The sequence below is a fragment of the Erigeron canadensis genome, chromosome 3 (assembly GCF_010389155.1).
Source record: "Erigeron canadensis isolate Cc75 chromosome 3, C_canadensis_v1, whole genome shotgun sequence".
Classification (NCBI taxonomy): domain Eukaryota; kingdom Viridiplantae; phylum Streptophyta; class Magnoliopsida; order Asterales; family Asteraceae; genus Erigeron; species Erigeron canadensis.
In genome coordinates, this window is record NC_057763.1 from 41465120 (window position 1) to 41480316 (window position 15197).

A 15197-nucleotide genomic window follows, 5' to 3' on the forward strand; every position below is an offset into this window, starting at 1 on the left:
TCTAAACTAAAAATTTAGAGCTTACTCCCCCTTTGCAAAAAGTTTATACATAATGTACCAAATTCCTTGATTAGGATCCAGAATCACTGTTACATACGGGGATGGGGACATTATTTTCTTATAGATTAGTTATATTCTCATCAAGGTATCAATAAATATACGATATGCGCATAAAGTTGTTGAATTACCACGCCAAAATTTCACTTTTTTCCTATATACATGGTAAAACTAACAAAGTATATGCTAATTCTCATTTTTAGTGGGTTTAATAATTACTATATTATGTAAATAAATGATAATTTGATAAAGTTTTTAATTTTTGATTTGTTAATAAGTTTTTAAGACAGCAATAAAGCATCTCAAGAGAAATGTTTAATAGCATTGCTTTATAAGTCATTAGATTTATTCAAAATAACATAAAATGTTGGCCATCAAACATTTTTTCAATTTTAATTATAAAAATGACATAAAAAACATGTTTTATGAAAATAATTGTAATTTTCATAATTTAAAATAAACATAGAATGTTATCATACTATTTATAATTTAAATTATTCTTAAAAAAAATACTTTAACATTGTTTTATAATTTATTGAAGTTTAACACATATAACAAGTTGTATAAATTTTTATATTATTAAACCCCCTACAATTTAAAAAATGAATAGTTAAACCCCCTACAACAATAAAATTAAATAAAAAAAAAAAGAAAATCGACAGATGAAAAAAGTTATCCTTCTTCCTAGCCCCCTTCCAGTTTTACGTTCACCCAAATATCCACTTACTTTTTGGTGTGAAATTATTTGACGAGTCTCAGTGTCTCACATTGACAAAAAAAAATGACTTTCGTACATTTTATTTTTTATGACAAATAAGGACAAAATATATCATATATATAATTACTTTTCACTCTCATAACATGATCTTCTATTCTATTTTAATAAACACGCACATATACTTAATAATATTATTAAAAGATAATAACAAATAAAAAAAATCTAACGTAATCAAAAATCATTATGCATCATGTACAATGGCAAATGATAACAGTCATCAGGATTAATCAATTTTATCTCTAAAGTGTCAGTTATATATATTTGCGTTCTGAAAATCTTTGTGTATCAGATTTACTCATTATTAAGATCGAATGAAGATCATGAATTTGGTAACTACATCAATCAGCTTGACTCGATTACCTCCTATGTGAAACTGAGTAGAAAGAGGCAAGAAAACATATGATATTTAATCAACATAACTACAGGAATACTTTTTATCACCATATTTTCTATCAATCTACAAATCAAAGTGAAAACATAGAAGACAAAAAATATTCACTAAATAGACATTTCACAACCAAAATATACCACAAAGAGAAAACTCTTCCAATCCCTCTTTCCCCCTGTTGTAACCAATAGCAGCCAACAAACAACTATGCTTTTCCAAAGCAATAATGACTAGCACTCCCATCCCATGCAATGAAAATTGACTCTAGCCTTTTAGCACTAAAAAAAGGGCCAAGTATATAGAAACAGTAAAATATAAAGTGTTAAAAAAATAAAACTATATCCAACCCATCAAACCGTTTCTTCCAAACTTGTTGCTGTATTCAAATCTTTATGCTTTAAATGGTGATTGAAAAGTGCTATGAGCAAAGGATTTCTTCTTAAGCAGGTGCTAAAATCTTCCTTGCTGATCTTACCATCACCATCGGTGTCAAAAAGGTCGAATAGTTTGTGTATCTGTATAGAACTCAACAAATTAGAATATAGAAAATTGACAATAGAAGTAATGCTCGTTACACTAACCTCGCTCGTGGATAAGGATGAAATGGCTGGGCTTATGGAACCTCCAAACTGTTGATTGTGCATGAGAACAAGTTAGATAATATCTAAGTGTCCAAGATTTCAAGAAACCAACCACTTTGGATGAAAATTATTCAAATATATTAATTATTATTACTTCAATAAATGAAATGTGGTGATCTTTATCTTCGTCACTTTCGTTAAAGGCCACTTCACATGCTCGCCGGAATAATGGCAGCTTCATAACATGAGCAGATGCAACCAAGAACTGCATAAGCAAAACAAAAACGACCCTGTAAGATTCATATAACCCACAGAGAACGCCCATATAAGATTCATATAAGTAGATCCTCTTCTTTGTTTTAGTATAAACAGAAATGAGACACAAAGAAGGATAAATGGAGATATGCACCAACGTTACCTCTTTGAAGGTTATAACTCCATCCTTATCATCATCAATAAGACGAAAAATCTGTCATAGAGAAGAATACTTGAAGTCACCCATGACAGGAAAGTACCATAATATTATCAAAAATAACAATTTAATGAAATTACACGAAACTAAAAACTGGTTTTCTTACAGACATTTTCGGAAAGGCTAGATGACTTCAATCTTAGAACCCTAATGAAATCTTGATATGTAACACATCCACTGCAAACAATATGCAACTATAGTTGATAAAGATTGTTCATATTCCTTACTAAAACGCAAGTAATTGGATTTAACACATGATTTGCCTTTATTATGCTTAGAAATATAGATGTATTAATAATGATGATTTCATAGCAATATGCCAATATACCTGCTATCTGGATTCATGCCAAGAAATCTTTCCAAGAAGTCTACAGCTTCTGATGAGCTTAATTGACACAACTGAGAACACCATGAAAACAAAACTCATCTCAATATAGTAATGTTATACTCATGATACACAGAATCGTCAAAGTTTGAAAAATAAATTGAAAACCAGAAAGTATTATCATGTTCACTCCTTTTGCCCTATGAAGATCACAACGTTTCCCAATCCATCCAATAGAAATTGTGACTTTTTAACTTGCCCATTAACTTCAGCATTACACAATGCTGATTATGTCATGCTTCATCAAAAAAGAATCTTAGTAATAATTAAAGGGTATTTAAGAAAACTGGTTGTATGTCAAACACTTCACCAATCTATGGTGATGGTCATGGTTTGCAATTTCAAGGGACATGGGGCTCAATACAAGATATGTAGTGCTTTATGTTTTCTTTTTTTTTTTTAAAAAAAAACACAATACGAACTCACTTTTTGCATTTTTGCCATTTCAACCATAAAGGGTGAAAAATTTTCCTGCAAAAGAAACAATGTACAGTAAGCGCATAATAACAAGGAGAACATAAATTCGCTAACAAGACTAACCAACCTGAAAAAAGAAGAACCCTCCCTAAGATCATTTATAACCAAAAAGAATTTGTGTGAATCATAAAGTGATTTTGTGAGGCATTTGTATCTTTCCAATGTTCTTTTAAACAGCCTACACTTTGGTTTGGAAGTGACGAAAACTATCAAAATACTACCTCTAGGTTAGAAAAATAATAATGTTTAATCCAAAATATTGTTCTATTAGTTCTATAGAAACTGAGAAAGGTCCCTACTAATTGTGAAATATCCAAACTATCCTTAAAAAACGAAATACAAATATAGAAATTTTTGGATTGAATATAATAGCATACAGTTTTTTTAGCTACGCATTTGCACTCAAAAGAAATACAAAATATCTAAACTTGTATATAGGATTGTTGTCATTGATAGCATGAATTTTGACATGGTTTACGGTCAATAGTGTAAATAGGTTCCATGACAAATCTTCATTATTTGATATACCTTTCCAGCCTCGGCTGCCTTTGAAAGAAGCGCATAATCTGCGAAGGAATGGTATGTTTGTACAACATTAAGAGCAGAAGCCATGGCTCTCCCAGTCTGCATGATTACAAATATTAGATAGATTTTCTTTTTATGCGTTGCACTTTCATGATGAAATTAGTTGAATACTAGCCTAATATCTAAATACCCCTAAATAATGACACCAAGCAGCAAGTGTATGCTCCAAACGATACTAATATTTTGTACTAGTTAGCGATGAGGAAGGGGTTGGCTAAAATTATTACACAACCGCCCTGTAAGCAGAACTGCAGCATTTCTTTTAAAAACAAAGGGATCAAAACTTATTCAACTAAACTAAAAAAATTTCATCAACTTCGATGTGGTTAACCAGGTTGGTTCAAAATCATGGTTTAAACATACATCTAACAATAAGGTAAAAACTACAAAATCTGTGAAACATTATTAACAAATATTGCAAATCATAATGAATCATCTCGGACAAAGAAAAATGAAGGTAAACTTGGATGCAAAAACTAACCCTCTCAGCAAAACGAGCCGCACTTTCCTTGTGATGTTGTGAAGGTGCGATAACTGGAAGATATTCAACCTGATTTAGTTCAAACAATAGAAAAAGTATCCATTAATAAAAGCTTAAAATATTAAATTATCTTCATGTTTCATATACATAAGTAAGTTACAATAAAGCAACCTCCATGAAATTGTGGATCTGCATGAACATTCTAAACATGAGCGACGCCAAAGCAATATGACCCCTATACAATGCACCATTTAAACTTATAAATTATATTAAAAATAAACCCGAAATGAAATCCTAAATGAGAGCCGGATTTACCATGATTGATCAAAATGTACATGAGGATAGCGGATGACCACTGGTTGTATAGGAAAACCGGGAATAAATGCACCGAGTTGGAAAGAAATAAGCTGCCTTCCGTTGGTTGTGGTTCCCTCCGGAAACAGAAGTACCCTAGGATACATGTCACTTGAGGCCTTTCTCTGTTTGTAGATCCTTGTAAATATACATCTGTATCAAATTGCTTATGCATTGATAGAATGCAAGTATTTTTTTCCCAAAGAACTTTGACCAGCAAAACTTATTGATTTTAATAACTTTTTTTTTACTTGATTTCATTTAGTCTTAAGAGATAATTCGGGACTACTATCTTAAATGCATGCTAGAAAGTGATACACTTTCCTAGCTTGTGATCCAGGATTTTTGACCACTGTATTAGCAGCAACAAAATTTTAAATATTGTTTAAGCATTACAAAGCTATTTATATGCTATGGTCTATGCATGTGAATACCTAGCATATCATATATGTTGGAATATAACTAAGGCCAAAAAAATGAATAATTTGGACCAGATCAATGCCAACGGTTTGTTTGTAATTATGATAATGGGCATATGGGCAACTTTGGAGCTCTCATAATTGCATTTTTCAATGGAAAAGGAGTAAAATGTAAATTACATGGTCAATAAGAAAAATACTTAGCAAGCATGTTTACATCATTTTATTTTATCTATTTTCCTCATAGTATTATAAGAAAAATAAAACGATTGACCATCAAAAAGCCAAAAGATGTCATATGTTTCTTTATTTTTGTTAACGAATAAGAGGTTAGAAATATGCAACAATTCATAAAAGATGGGCATCAGTACTTGCATTTAATACCATTAGTTGATGAGTGGTACTTTAGTAATTTATCATTTGACCATTGTAACATTTACACTGTAGTAACTTAAAGAAGAAAGCTTGAAGCTGGTAAAATACAATTTGAATAGCAAAAATATAGAATAGCAAAGATAAATAAACAAAGAAAGCTAAGAAACGAAGGCTTGTTACCTTTATTTCATTTACAACATGCTTCCGGGATTGATATGAGAATCGATTCACATATATCACCTGAATAATGAACATATATATGAAAATCAAAATTAAATGGAACAAAGTCAAAACATGGACCATAAAACTGCTGAACAATAAAACATATAAACCAGCTTAGCTGTGGTTTACCTGCATAGCTCTAATTATAACTCCAACAAAGGGCATGGAATCATGGGACTCGGATGCAACAATGGTTGGAGATGATTCATAGAAAAAGAATATTGGATCAATGTATGATACATGATTAGATACAACAATAGGAGCAGTGTCCCTTGGCGCAGGCTTCCCTTTTCGTTTAATCCAATGGTAGCTGCATCATTTAAAAGAACATGTAACCATCAACTTGGACCAAAACAACAAATTATGTTTTCTTTTCAACACATTTCATACCCATCTTTCTTTTAAAGGCAAAGGCAAATTCAAATATATGAAATTTCTAACACACACCACCTATACTTCAATTCATTCCATCTTAATTATATCCTAAGCATACATTTTACTTGATTTCTCGAAAGTTACAAATTGGCTAGCGACCAATCAACATCGTATCTATATTTATAATATCTTACACATTTTTATTCAAATATTTGGTCTGAAAACAAACTAAATGTCTTTAGAAAAAACTAAAAAACATAAGAACACATCTTTAAAATGCCCATAAAAATTAATAAGAAACTCCACGATAAAAGAGAGGAGGTAGGAGGTTCAAATCTTGGCCCAAAGTCTCTTTAACCATAGAGTTACAGAGTTTACATATCCGTTGGCGATAATGGGTCGGATATGCATAGAGATTAATAACAATTACAAGAAATAAATTTAAAAAAATAATACAATGACCATATTATATCTGAATTTGAATAATTAAAAAAAAAAAACTGATCAAATATTTACCCAAATGAAAATAGAATCCCTCTTGAACAGAATCTTGTAATCCACATAACTCTACATCTCCATCTTGGCATTGGATGTTCTTGATCTTTCCAACCACACAAAGCAATTTTAGTAGCAGCATAACCAATAACCAAACACAACCCAAACAAAACAAGCCTAACCAAAGCTATAGGCACAATAATCACCATTTTGGCCCATTCATAAACCCCAACAATCTTTGGTGTTTGGTTTCTAAATGGGTCAACAGTGGTCGGACCTGGTGGGTCAAACCCATCTGACCCGATAACCCCATACGGGTTTTCTTGATTTCTTGATGAGCCATCATCAATAAATTGTGTAAAGATTGAATCTTGATTTGTGGGTGTTTGAAATTGTGGAGAATTAGAGATACCCAGATGATCATTTATCGTTAAGATGTGATGGGAAGGTGAGTTTTCATCAATGGTAGTGTGTGTTAGTCCGGTGCCGCCGGAAACTATTAGAGGACGGCGGAGATCGGTGACCGGAGACATTGTTGGAAGAACATCAAATGGTGGGATACTTTTTTATTTAAATTTTGTTGTGGTTAAAAAGTTGAAAAGGGAATGAATGGAAAAACAAAGAGGGAAAATTTGGCTACATATTGGACACCATCGAGTGTTTTTTGGAGGTCTTTAAATTGTGTTTAATGGTTGTGGTGTTTTTGGTAGTTTTTTCTTTTTTAATTTCTTTTTTTGAATATTATTTTCATTAATCGCATCTCCAATAGAAAGAATCTTTATTCCATTTGATATTTTGGTGTCATTGTCAATATTTTAAAGTTACAAAAGTTGTTATGAAGTTTTGGCTATTTGTTTGAAGATACATTTTGAGTTTGGATTATTTTTTAATTAAAAAGAATTATTTGTATGATTAACTTGGTATGCTTGAAAATACATTTCACAAAAATCAAGTCATGTAACAAAATGTGTCATGTCATACATGAATATCCGGAGTTTTAAAATTAATTAGGTATATGTAGAGTTTTTTTTTTTTTTTGTGTCTGAATACGTATTGTGATAGCTAGTAACACTTTTATATATTCTTTTGGTTTTTTAAATTACCATTATATATAGGGATATAACGTAAAAAGTATTGGCGTGAGTATAATGTATTAGATTAAGATATGATTGTAAGACCACATAGTGATAGTATCACTGCTTTCATAATTGGATCGGTCATCAAACCAACCAAGCGATCGTTTCATAATTTAACTGGTTGGGCCAAATCGAATAACTAATCCTCTTTGAAAAGAAACAAACAAAAATATAAATGATTATTTTGTTGATAAGAAAAATTTTATAATCATTATGACGTGGATTTAACTCATATGATTGTGACATAGTATGTGATTTCTTTCTCATTGTATATCAAAATGATCGATATGACTTAATTGTAGTCAAATTTTAGAATTCAAAGCCTTTAACTTACGATTATTAAAAAAAAAAGACATACAAAAAAGGTATACTTACTTGTATATGTATTTGTGAAAATAATTTAATGGCTAGCTGAATCTTGAATCAACATCATTAACATCATGGGCATGGCTGAATCTCGAATGCTTGCAAGTTGCAAGGTTTCCATTAAATAAAACGATATGTTGCACTTGTCTTCTCATTATCGTTAGTTATTCTTTTTTCAATTACAGACTTTACTTCTTTTTTTTTTTTTTTAGTGTGATTTCTACATATGTTGCATTAATTTGTCTTCATGGTTGTTGTTTTTTTCCCAAATGCAGACGTTACTTTTTGTTGATTCCATTATGGTAACATATTCATAAGACAAATAATGAATGGGACAAATAAATCAGATGTGAAATAGGGAAGCATACGTGCGTGATGCTTTGATAGTGAGTTAGTTGGGGATTTCATTTTGAGAACAACTAGCGAGTATTTAAATTTGACTTTTGTGTCACGCATGGAAACAACCAGGTATATAATAATATAGTATATATCATATATAAATTATAATAAAACTATTACTTTTTAACTAAATTTATATAACAATAATAACACCAAATGTACACGTTATTTACATAGGCAGAGCCTGACATCATATCCTAATTAATATAGTACTCGTATTAGTGTTAATTAATATAGTCCCATTGCACTGTTTCATCAAATAAGTTTATCTATTTTTATTTATTTTTTGTTGAATTTATAATTAAAGGGAAATGACATAACCATTTTATTCAATCATTGACCACACTATTTATATCATATACGTGGTTGTTTAAAGTAATGTAATGAGAGGGACTTAAAGTACATATACCACTTTGCATACCAAGAACAAAAACTATAGGACCATTTTCATTGTGGACATTCTATACTCTATAGATATATGTAAAATGTATGATATTGATTAATTATTTTTTTAAAAAAAAACAAAAATAAATAAAAGTAGACCATTCAATACATATAAAATAAAGAATAAATTATCAACCAACTAAAAAAGCACAACTACAAAACTGAAACGATAGCTAAAAATATGTGCTAGATATGCGCAATTGTGAGAATTTATTTAAAAAAAAAAAAAACTCAGAAGTTCGATGTTACTAAAAAGAGAAGTAAATGGGCCTTGTAGCAGAACTTAAAGCCCAATCGACAAAATGAGGTATTGTTTAATAACTTTTCAAAAAAAAAAAAAAAAGTTATTGTTTAATAACTTGAAATACCGTTAGGGGGTACTTGGGATTTCCCTCAAAATTTTAAACATGTCATGTTCATTCGACACATCACCCGCATATTTTATTGTACAAATATAACTCGAAATTTTGTAACAAAAATGGTGAAGATTTTGCGTTAGAATCGCAAATGTTTTCACCTGGCCTGGGGGGGTCCTTTGCATTTTCCTCCATTTCCATTTTCTTTCAAATCTTTAATCATTCCCATCAGCATCTTCTAATTAAATCAAAGGTATATCAATTTTCATTCTTCGTTATCCCAACAAAGTTTAGGAGAAATCTGTATTAATATAGCTCAAGTCTTGTTAGACCACAAATGTAGAAATTCCCATTTGATATTCTTGAATTTTCGAGCCGTTTTACAGATTGAACATGATTATAGGTATTGATTCATATGAACCTTATATTGGATGTGTGTGTATATAATAATGGATGCATATATGCATTAGTGTTTTTGAATGGCTAATAATAACAACAATCAGTCATCTTCATATAATAACCCTAATAATAATAATAATTTGGTCCAATTTCATCAACCACCAATTTCTCCTTACCCTTACCCGTATCAATATCAATCACCCGGATACACTCCACAACCCTTTCCTTACCCATACCCCGGATACGGACTTCCATTTCCTACACCACCTATGGAAACTCAACCAAATCGTTTTCAAGATAGCGCGGAAAGCAGTATTAGTGGGACTACTAATGTAACTAACTATCCTTTGGATGTGGATGACGGTGATGATGACATTTCGGGCAACTTTACCCCAAATAACACTTCTAGTGACCATCCTATAAACCAAAAACTTGCACATAATCTTTTTATTGGGCATCATCATAGTGCTTCTTATCCGAGTGCTTTTATGCCGTTTCCTTGCCAAACACAACTTCTTGCCATACAACAACACGCTTCTTTAGATTTAGCAAATAGTCAAAATTACCAAATTGTACCTTTTGGGACTCCTAAAAAGGCTTTGAAAGTATTGCTCTTACACGGGAATCTTGATATATGGGTTTATGAGGCGAAGAACCTTCCAAACATGGATGTGTTTCATAAAACAATGGGGGATGTTTTTAGCAGATTCCCCGGAAAGCAAACTAGTGACCCGTATGTATCCATTGCTATCACAAGCGCAGTGATTGGAAGAACTTACGTGCTTCCCAACAGTGTCAACCCCGTTTGGAATCAACACTTTAATGTGCCTGTTGCACATCATACCGCAGAAATACATTTTCTTGTTAAAGATAGGGACATTGTGGGGTCTCAGCTTATAGGAGCTGTGGCAATCCCGGTTGAACATATATATACAGGATCCAAAATCGAAGGATTCTTTCCCTTAATTAATGGAAATGGAAGGCCATGTAAAAATGGAGCTGGTTTAGCACTCTCAATGCAATACATTCCAATGGCAAGGTTAAATTTTTATAACAATGGAGTAGGAGCAGGCCCACTGTATGGCGGGGTTCCAGGAACTTATTTTCCTTTAAGGAAAGGTGGGAGGGTTACTCTTTATCAAGATGCACATGTGCCTCATGAAAGCCTTCCGGATTTTAAGTTAAGTGAAGACGTGGATTATGTTCATGGGACTTGCTGGATTGATATATTCAATGCAATTAGTAATGCAAAATATCTTGTTTACATCACTGGATGGTCGGTTTGGCATAAAGTGAGATTGGTCCGTGACCAGCCGGATTCACCAATGCACTCATTAGGAGATCTTCTGAAACGCAAAGCACAAGAAGGTGTTAGAGTTTTGCTTCTTGTTTGGGATGATCCTACTTCAAGAAGCATTATGGGCTACAAAACAGTAAGTTACTTTTTTTGCTTCTTGAACGCGTCAGCAACCAATTAGATAACTAGTGTAAACAAGTGAAACCTTAATATCTTCAGGATGGATTAATGGCCACCCATGATGAAGAGACTCGGCGTTTTTTTAAACACTCTGCAGTGCAAGTTCTGCTTTGTCCTCGTATGGCTGGAAAAAAACATAGTTGGGTCAAGAAGAAGGTACTTTACAATTCAACAAACCAGAAGGATTTTTCTAATATTATTAGTTTTCTTTTCTTAACCATTTTACGCTTATATCTGTTTTTTTAAGGAAGTTGGAACAATCTACACGCACCATCAGAAAACTGTTATTATAGATGCGGACGCTGGAAATGGTAAAAGGAAAATTGTATCTTTTGTAGGGGGACTTGACCTTTGCAATGGGAGATATGATAATCCACAACATCCCATATTTAGGACTTTACAGACCTTTCATGCAGAGGATTATCATAATCCAACCTTCACGGTAATTGAATGCTAGAAATGCAAGAACCAAAAAGTAAACTACGTAAAAAAATTGATATATGATATGTGCTTACTGATTCTAACAGGGGAGTGTTACTGGTTGTCCAAGAGAACCATGGCATGATTTGCATAGCAGAATTGATGGGCCAGCAGCTTATGATGTTATGACCAACTTTGAGGAGCGATGGCTAAAGGCTTCAAAACCTAGGGGCATAAAAAAACTAAAGGCTTCAAATGATGCTTTACTGAAATTAGAAAAGTTTCCGGAACTTTTGAGGGCAGATGATGAACCTTGTGTTAGTGATGACGACCCTGAGGAGTGGCATGTACAGGTAAATAAGAAATTTGGTGGCAGTTTCGCCCATTTAAACGGGTCAAGTTAGTAAAATTTAGATAAAAGGGGAAAATATAACAGTTCAAACTGTCAAATACATTGAAAGTTACCTTACAATTTCCATTTCAAGAATTGCAGGGATTTTTTTCCTTACAGAAAAGTGCCTACTGCCCTACTGCGATTGTCTTCCTTGCACTTAATTCCCATCATTTATCCAAATGGTTGATCACTGTTGAAAAATTATGTTTTATTTGACATTTTCACATGGTAAATGGTTAATCTGAAATTAAAAGCCTAATAAGATGGTTCAGAAAGTCAAGCACTCATTCTTTTTTATATAATAAAAATCTGTCTTGTCTGATACAGATATTTCGTTCAATTGATTCAAACTCTGTTAAAGGATTTCCAAAGGAACCACAAGAAGCTACATCCAAGGTAATGTGATAAAAAAGCATTTTCTGTTATTTTTCTAGAGACCTGTTCTTATATTCCAAAAGAAAAAAAAGTTAATACAGTAACATCAGAAGCAGTCACTACGTAAGTTTTCAACAGTTAACACCCAATATGTAGGCTATAGAGGGTAGAAGACATCTTTTACGTGGTATAGCTTTTTAATGAAAGATTACAGCTATTGTTTTAGAGATTGTATGAAAAACTTTTTCGGTGAATATGTGTGTAATAAAATCTATTTTAGCAGAATCTGGTGTGTGGGAAGAACGTGCTCATTGATATGAGCATACATTCAGCATATGTAAAGGCTATCCGCTCTGCACAACATTTCATCTATATTGAAAATCAGTACTTCATTGGATCGTCATACAATTGGAAGTCTTACAGAGATTTGGGTAAGGGACATTTCTTTAGATGTATTGATAACGGGTTGCAACTATTTGATAAGTTTATAACTTTATATAAACTATAATATTTGGTTATCTTGTGCCATTTTTTAGGTGCCAACAACTTAATTCCAATGGAAATTGCACTTAAGGTTGCTAGTAAAATTAGAGCACATGAAAGGTTTGCTGTGTATATCATCATCCCCATGTGGCCAGAGGGTGTCCCCACGGGTTCTGCAACTCAACGGATTTTGTTTTGGCAGGTACGTTCGTAAGCTTCTTCAAGTCTTGACTTATGCCTGTAAAACCGAAATCAATTGCTTTTTGATGCTAAAAATTTTACGTTTTCACTTAACAAGTCGGTATATTGCTTGTAACTTTGCAGAACAAGACAATGCAAATGATGTATCAAACCATCTACAATGCTTTGGTGGAGGTTGGTCTTGAGGAGGCATTTTCACCACAAGATTACTTAAATTTCTTTTGTTTGGGGAACCGTGAGGCCATCGACCCTAATGATGGTTCACCTAACCATGGTCCTGATGGAAGTACTCCTCAGGTTAGCCTTCCACTGTCGTTATGTGTATACTTTTTAGTTACACTTCTTTAAACTGTAAAAAAACTGTTTTACTTCGCATTATATTTGATATTTTGATATTAATAGATCATAAATCCCCGTAATGACTAATGAGTAGGAGATGGCAAGATGGGCGGGTTGGGTAACATGTCAAAACATATCATGCTTTAGTAGGATTGAGATGCCGAAATGTGTTAGGTTTGGTTGAACTGCAAACACTTTTTCGCCCAATTTTTATCCATTTCTAATACATTTGTAATGACTAAATTATTACTAGAAAAATAATAGAGTATCGTGACAATGATAATCTAATTCTTTGAAAAGACCAAGGTAGAAGGTTTTATGCATTGAAAGTAGACTTTGGGAGACTTTCAATTTGTAACCTGGTTATCTTTTAGCTATATTTTCATTTGACCCATTTGAGATAAAACACACCAAATCAACCCATTAATAAGTAAACCGGTTGAAATTCCAACCTCTACCTTGATGTCACCTATTATTGACCCACTACTTGGTAGGTCTATCATTTCTCAAACTTGAAGAAAGTTTGTTGTTTTTAACATCATGCACAATTGTTGCACATATTCTGGTAACCTGTAGGGGTTTGCTCGTAAGAATCGGCGATTCATGATCTATGTTCACTCAAAAGGCATGATAGTGGACGACGAGTATGTACTTATAGGCTCTGCAAATATAAATCAACGTTCTATGGAGGGAACTCGAGACACGGAAATTGCAATGGGAGCCTACCAACCTCATCATACTTGGGCCAAAAATATTACAGACCCACGAGGACAGGTAATCTATAATAATACGTAAATGCTGCAAATAGACAACATTACTATATAAGTTACATTGACATGTTTCTTTGGTATGTTGGTTTTTCTTTTCTTCCTGAAGATATATGGATATAGAATGTCTCTTTGGGCCGAGCATCTTGGCACTGTCTGCGACTCCTTTACAAAGCCCGAGTCAATAGAATGTGTAAGACAAGTTAGATCCATGGCTGAAGCTAACTGGAACCAATTTGCATCCGATGAAATTACCGACATGAATGGTCATCTTTTGAAGTATCCCGTTGAGGTTGTTAGAACTGGTAAGGTAAGATCTCTGCCTGGATTCGAAAACTTTCCGGATGTAGGAGGTCAGATAACCGGGTCATTTCTTGGCATTCAAGAGAATTTGACTATTTGATTCATGAGTTTTGGTTCTGTAAAGATTAGTTTTCTTGAATCCCAGTTTTGATCAAGGGTATATGTTGTTAATGAAGCAACTTTAGTGTATAGATTATTTTGTTGCAGTATAGTTATGCAAAAAATTGACTGTTAATTTGTATAATGATGAATTGTACTGCGGTTTCCTCTCTTCAGGTTACTTCAATATATACAAAAACTTTCGGTTTTACTCAAATGTTAAGTACTTGTTAAATGAACTTTCAATCCTGCATTAGTGAGACTAATTTGTTAACTTTCTTTTGTCTTTTTTAAAGACCACTAGATCAGTAGATCTCATCTATCCACGAAGTTTATGCAAAACGTTATCAAATACACCCAAATATTTACTATTTAATACTAAGATAATAGACTCTTAAAATACAAAGATAAAAGATTTATAGGTCGCATGATGCAAACTTTACCTCTGACTACACCGTGGTGCCATACCATGGCCACGTGGTCCTAACATGGTGAACCTCAATGCAGTGTTCAACAATCAACATGGTATGACTCCGTGTTTGGCTCCTTCGTTTCCAAAAAAATGATCGAATAATCTGAGTTTAGACGTTGACCACTGGTTAAACTCAAATTTTGAAAATAATCTTTAAACTTCTAATATATGACACTATGTTTTCCAAATAACAATGTCATTCTTGTAATCTTATCCGATCAAAGACCAATAAAGTTTTAGTTACAATATTATAACTACAGTGAACAAATTAAGGAACCATAAAAGCAATTGAACCACAGTTTTTAACCTCTCTGACTTCTGTA

General features: G+C 32.7%; 2 protein-coding genes across 2 annotated transcripts; one reads left to right on the forward strand and one right to left on the reverse strand.

Moving 5' to 3' along the window:
• Positions 1 to 1235: 1235 nt before the first annotated feature.
• On the reverse strand, positions 1236 to 7109 carry LOC122592500 (lysophospholipid acyltransferase LPEAT2). Its single transcript, XM_043764742.1, has 14 exons — positions 6466 to 7109; positions 5704 to 5884; positions 5533 to 5592; positions 4520 to 4683; positions 4376 to 4439; positions 4205 to 4273; positions 3667 to 3762; positions 3088 to 3132; positions 2605 to 2675; positions 2387 to 2453; positions 2223 to 2273; positions 1959 to 2069; positions 1805 to 1852; positions 1236 to 1738 (listed from the first exon to the last, which is right to left on the reverse strand). Exons 1-14 carry the CDS (start codon positions 6975 to 6977, stop codon positions 1574 to 1576), a joined length of 1704 nt encoding a protein of 567 aa, XP_043620677.1. The 5' UTR covers positions 6978 to 7109; the 3' UTR covers positions 1236 to 1573.
• Positions 7110 to 9705: 2596 nt separating this feature from the next.
• LOC122592499 (phospholipase D beta 1-like) lies at positions 9706 to 14619 on the forward strand. Its single transcript, XM_043764741.1, has 10 exons — positions 9706 to 10977; positions 11061 to 11177; positions 11269 to 11463; positions 11549 to 11794; positions 12163 to 12231; positions 12494 to 12641; positions 12747 to 12895; positions 13018 to 13191; positions 13810 to 14007; positions 14110 to 14619. Exons 1-10 carry the CDS (start codon positions 9814 to 9816, stop codon positions 14401 to 14403), a joined length of 2754 nt encoding a protein of 917 aa, XP_043620676.1. The 5' UTR covers positions 9706 to 9813; the 3' UTR covers positions 14404 to 14619.
• The last annotated feature ends 578 nt before the right edge of the window (positions 14620 to 15197 follow it).

Bases quoted from the DNA above. Each gene is read 5' to 3' on its own strand.
- LOC122592500 (XM_043764742.1), bottom strand. From the start codon at position 6,977: ATGTCTCCGGTCACCGATCTCCGCCGTCCTCTAATAGTTTCCGGCGGC. The intron at 4,440-4,519 runs GTAAATCCGGCT...TGCATTGTATAG, and splicing joins GTACATTTTGATCAATCATG to GGGTCATATTGCTTTGGCGT. The intron at 1,853-1,958 runs GTAATAATAATT...CACAATCAACAG, and splicing joins ACCACATTTCATTTATTGAA to TTTGGAGGTTCCATAAGCCC.
- LOC122592499 (XM_043764741.1), top strand. From the start codon at position 9,814: ATGGAAACTCAACCAAATCGTTTTCAAGATAGCGCGGAAAGCAGTATT. The intron at 10,978-11,060 runs GTAAGTTACTTT...TAATATCTTCAG, and splicing joins GCATTATGGGCTACAAAACA to GATGGATTAATGGCCACCCA. The intron at 11,464-11,548 runs GTAATTGAATGC...TGATTCTAACAG, and splicing joins ATCATAATCCAACCTTCACG to GGGAGTGTTACTGGTTGTCC.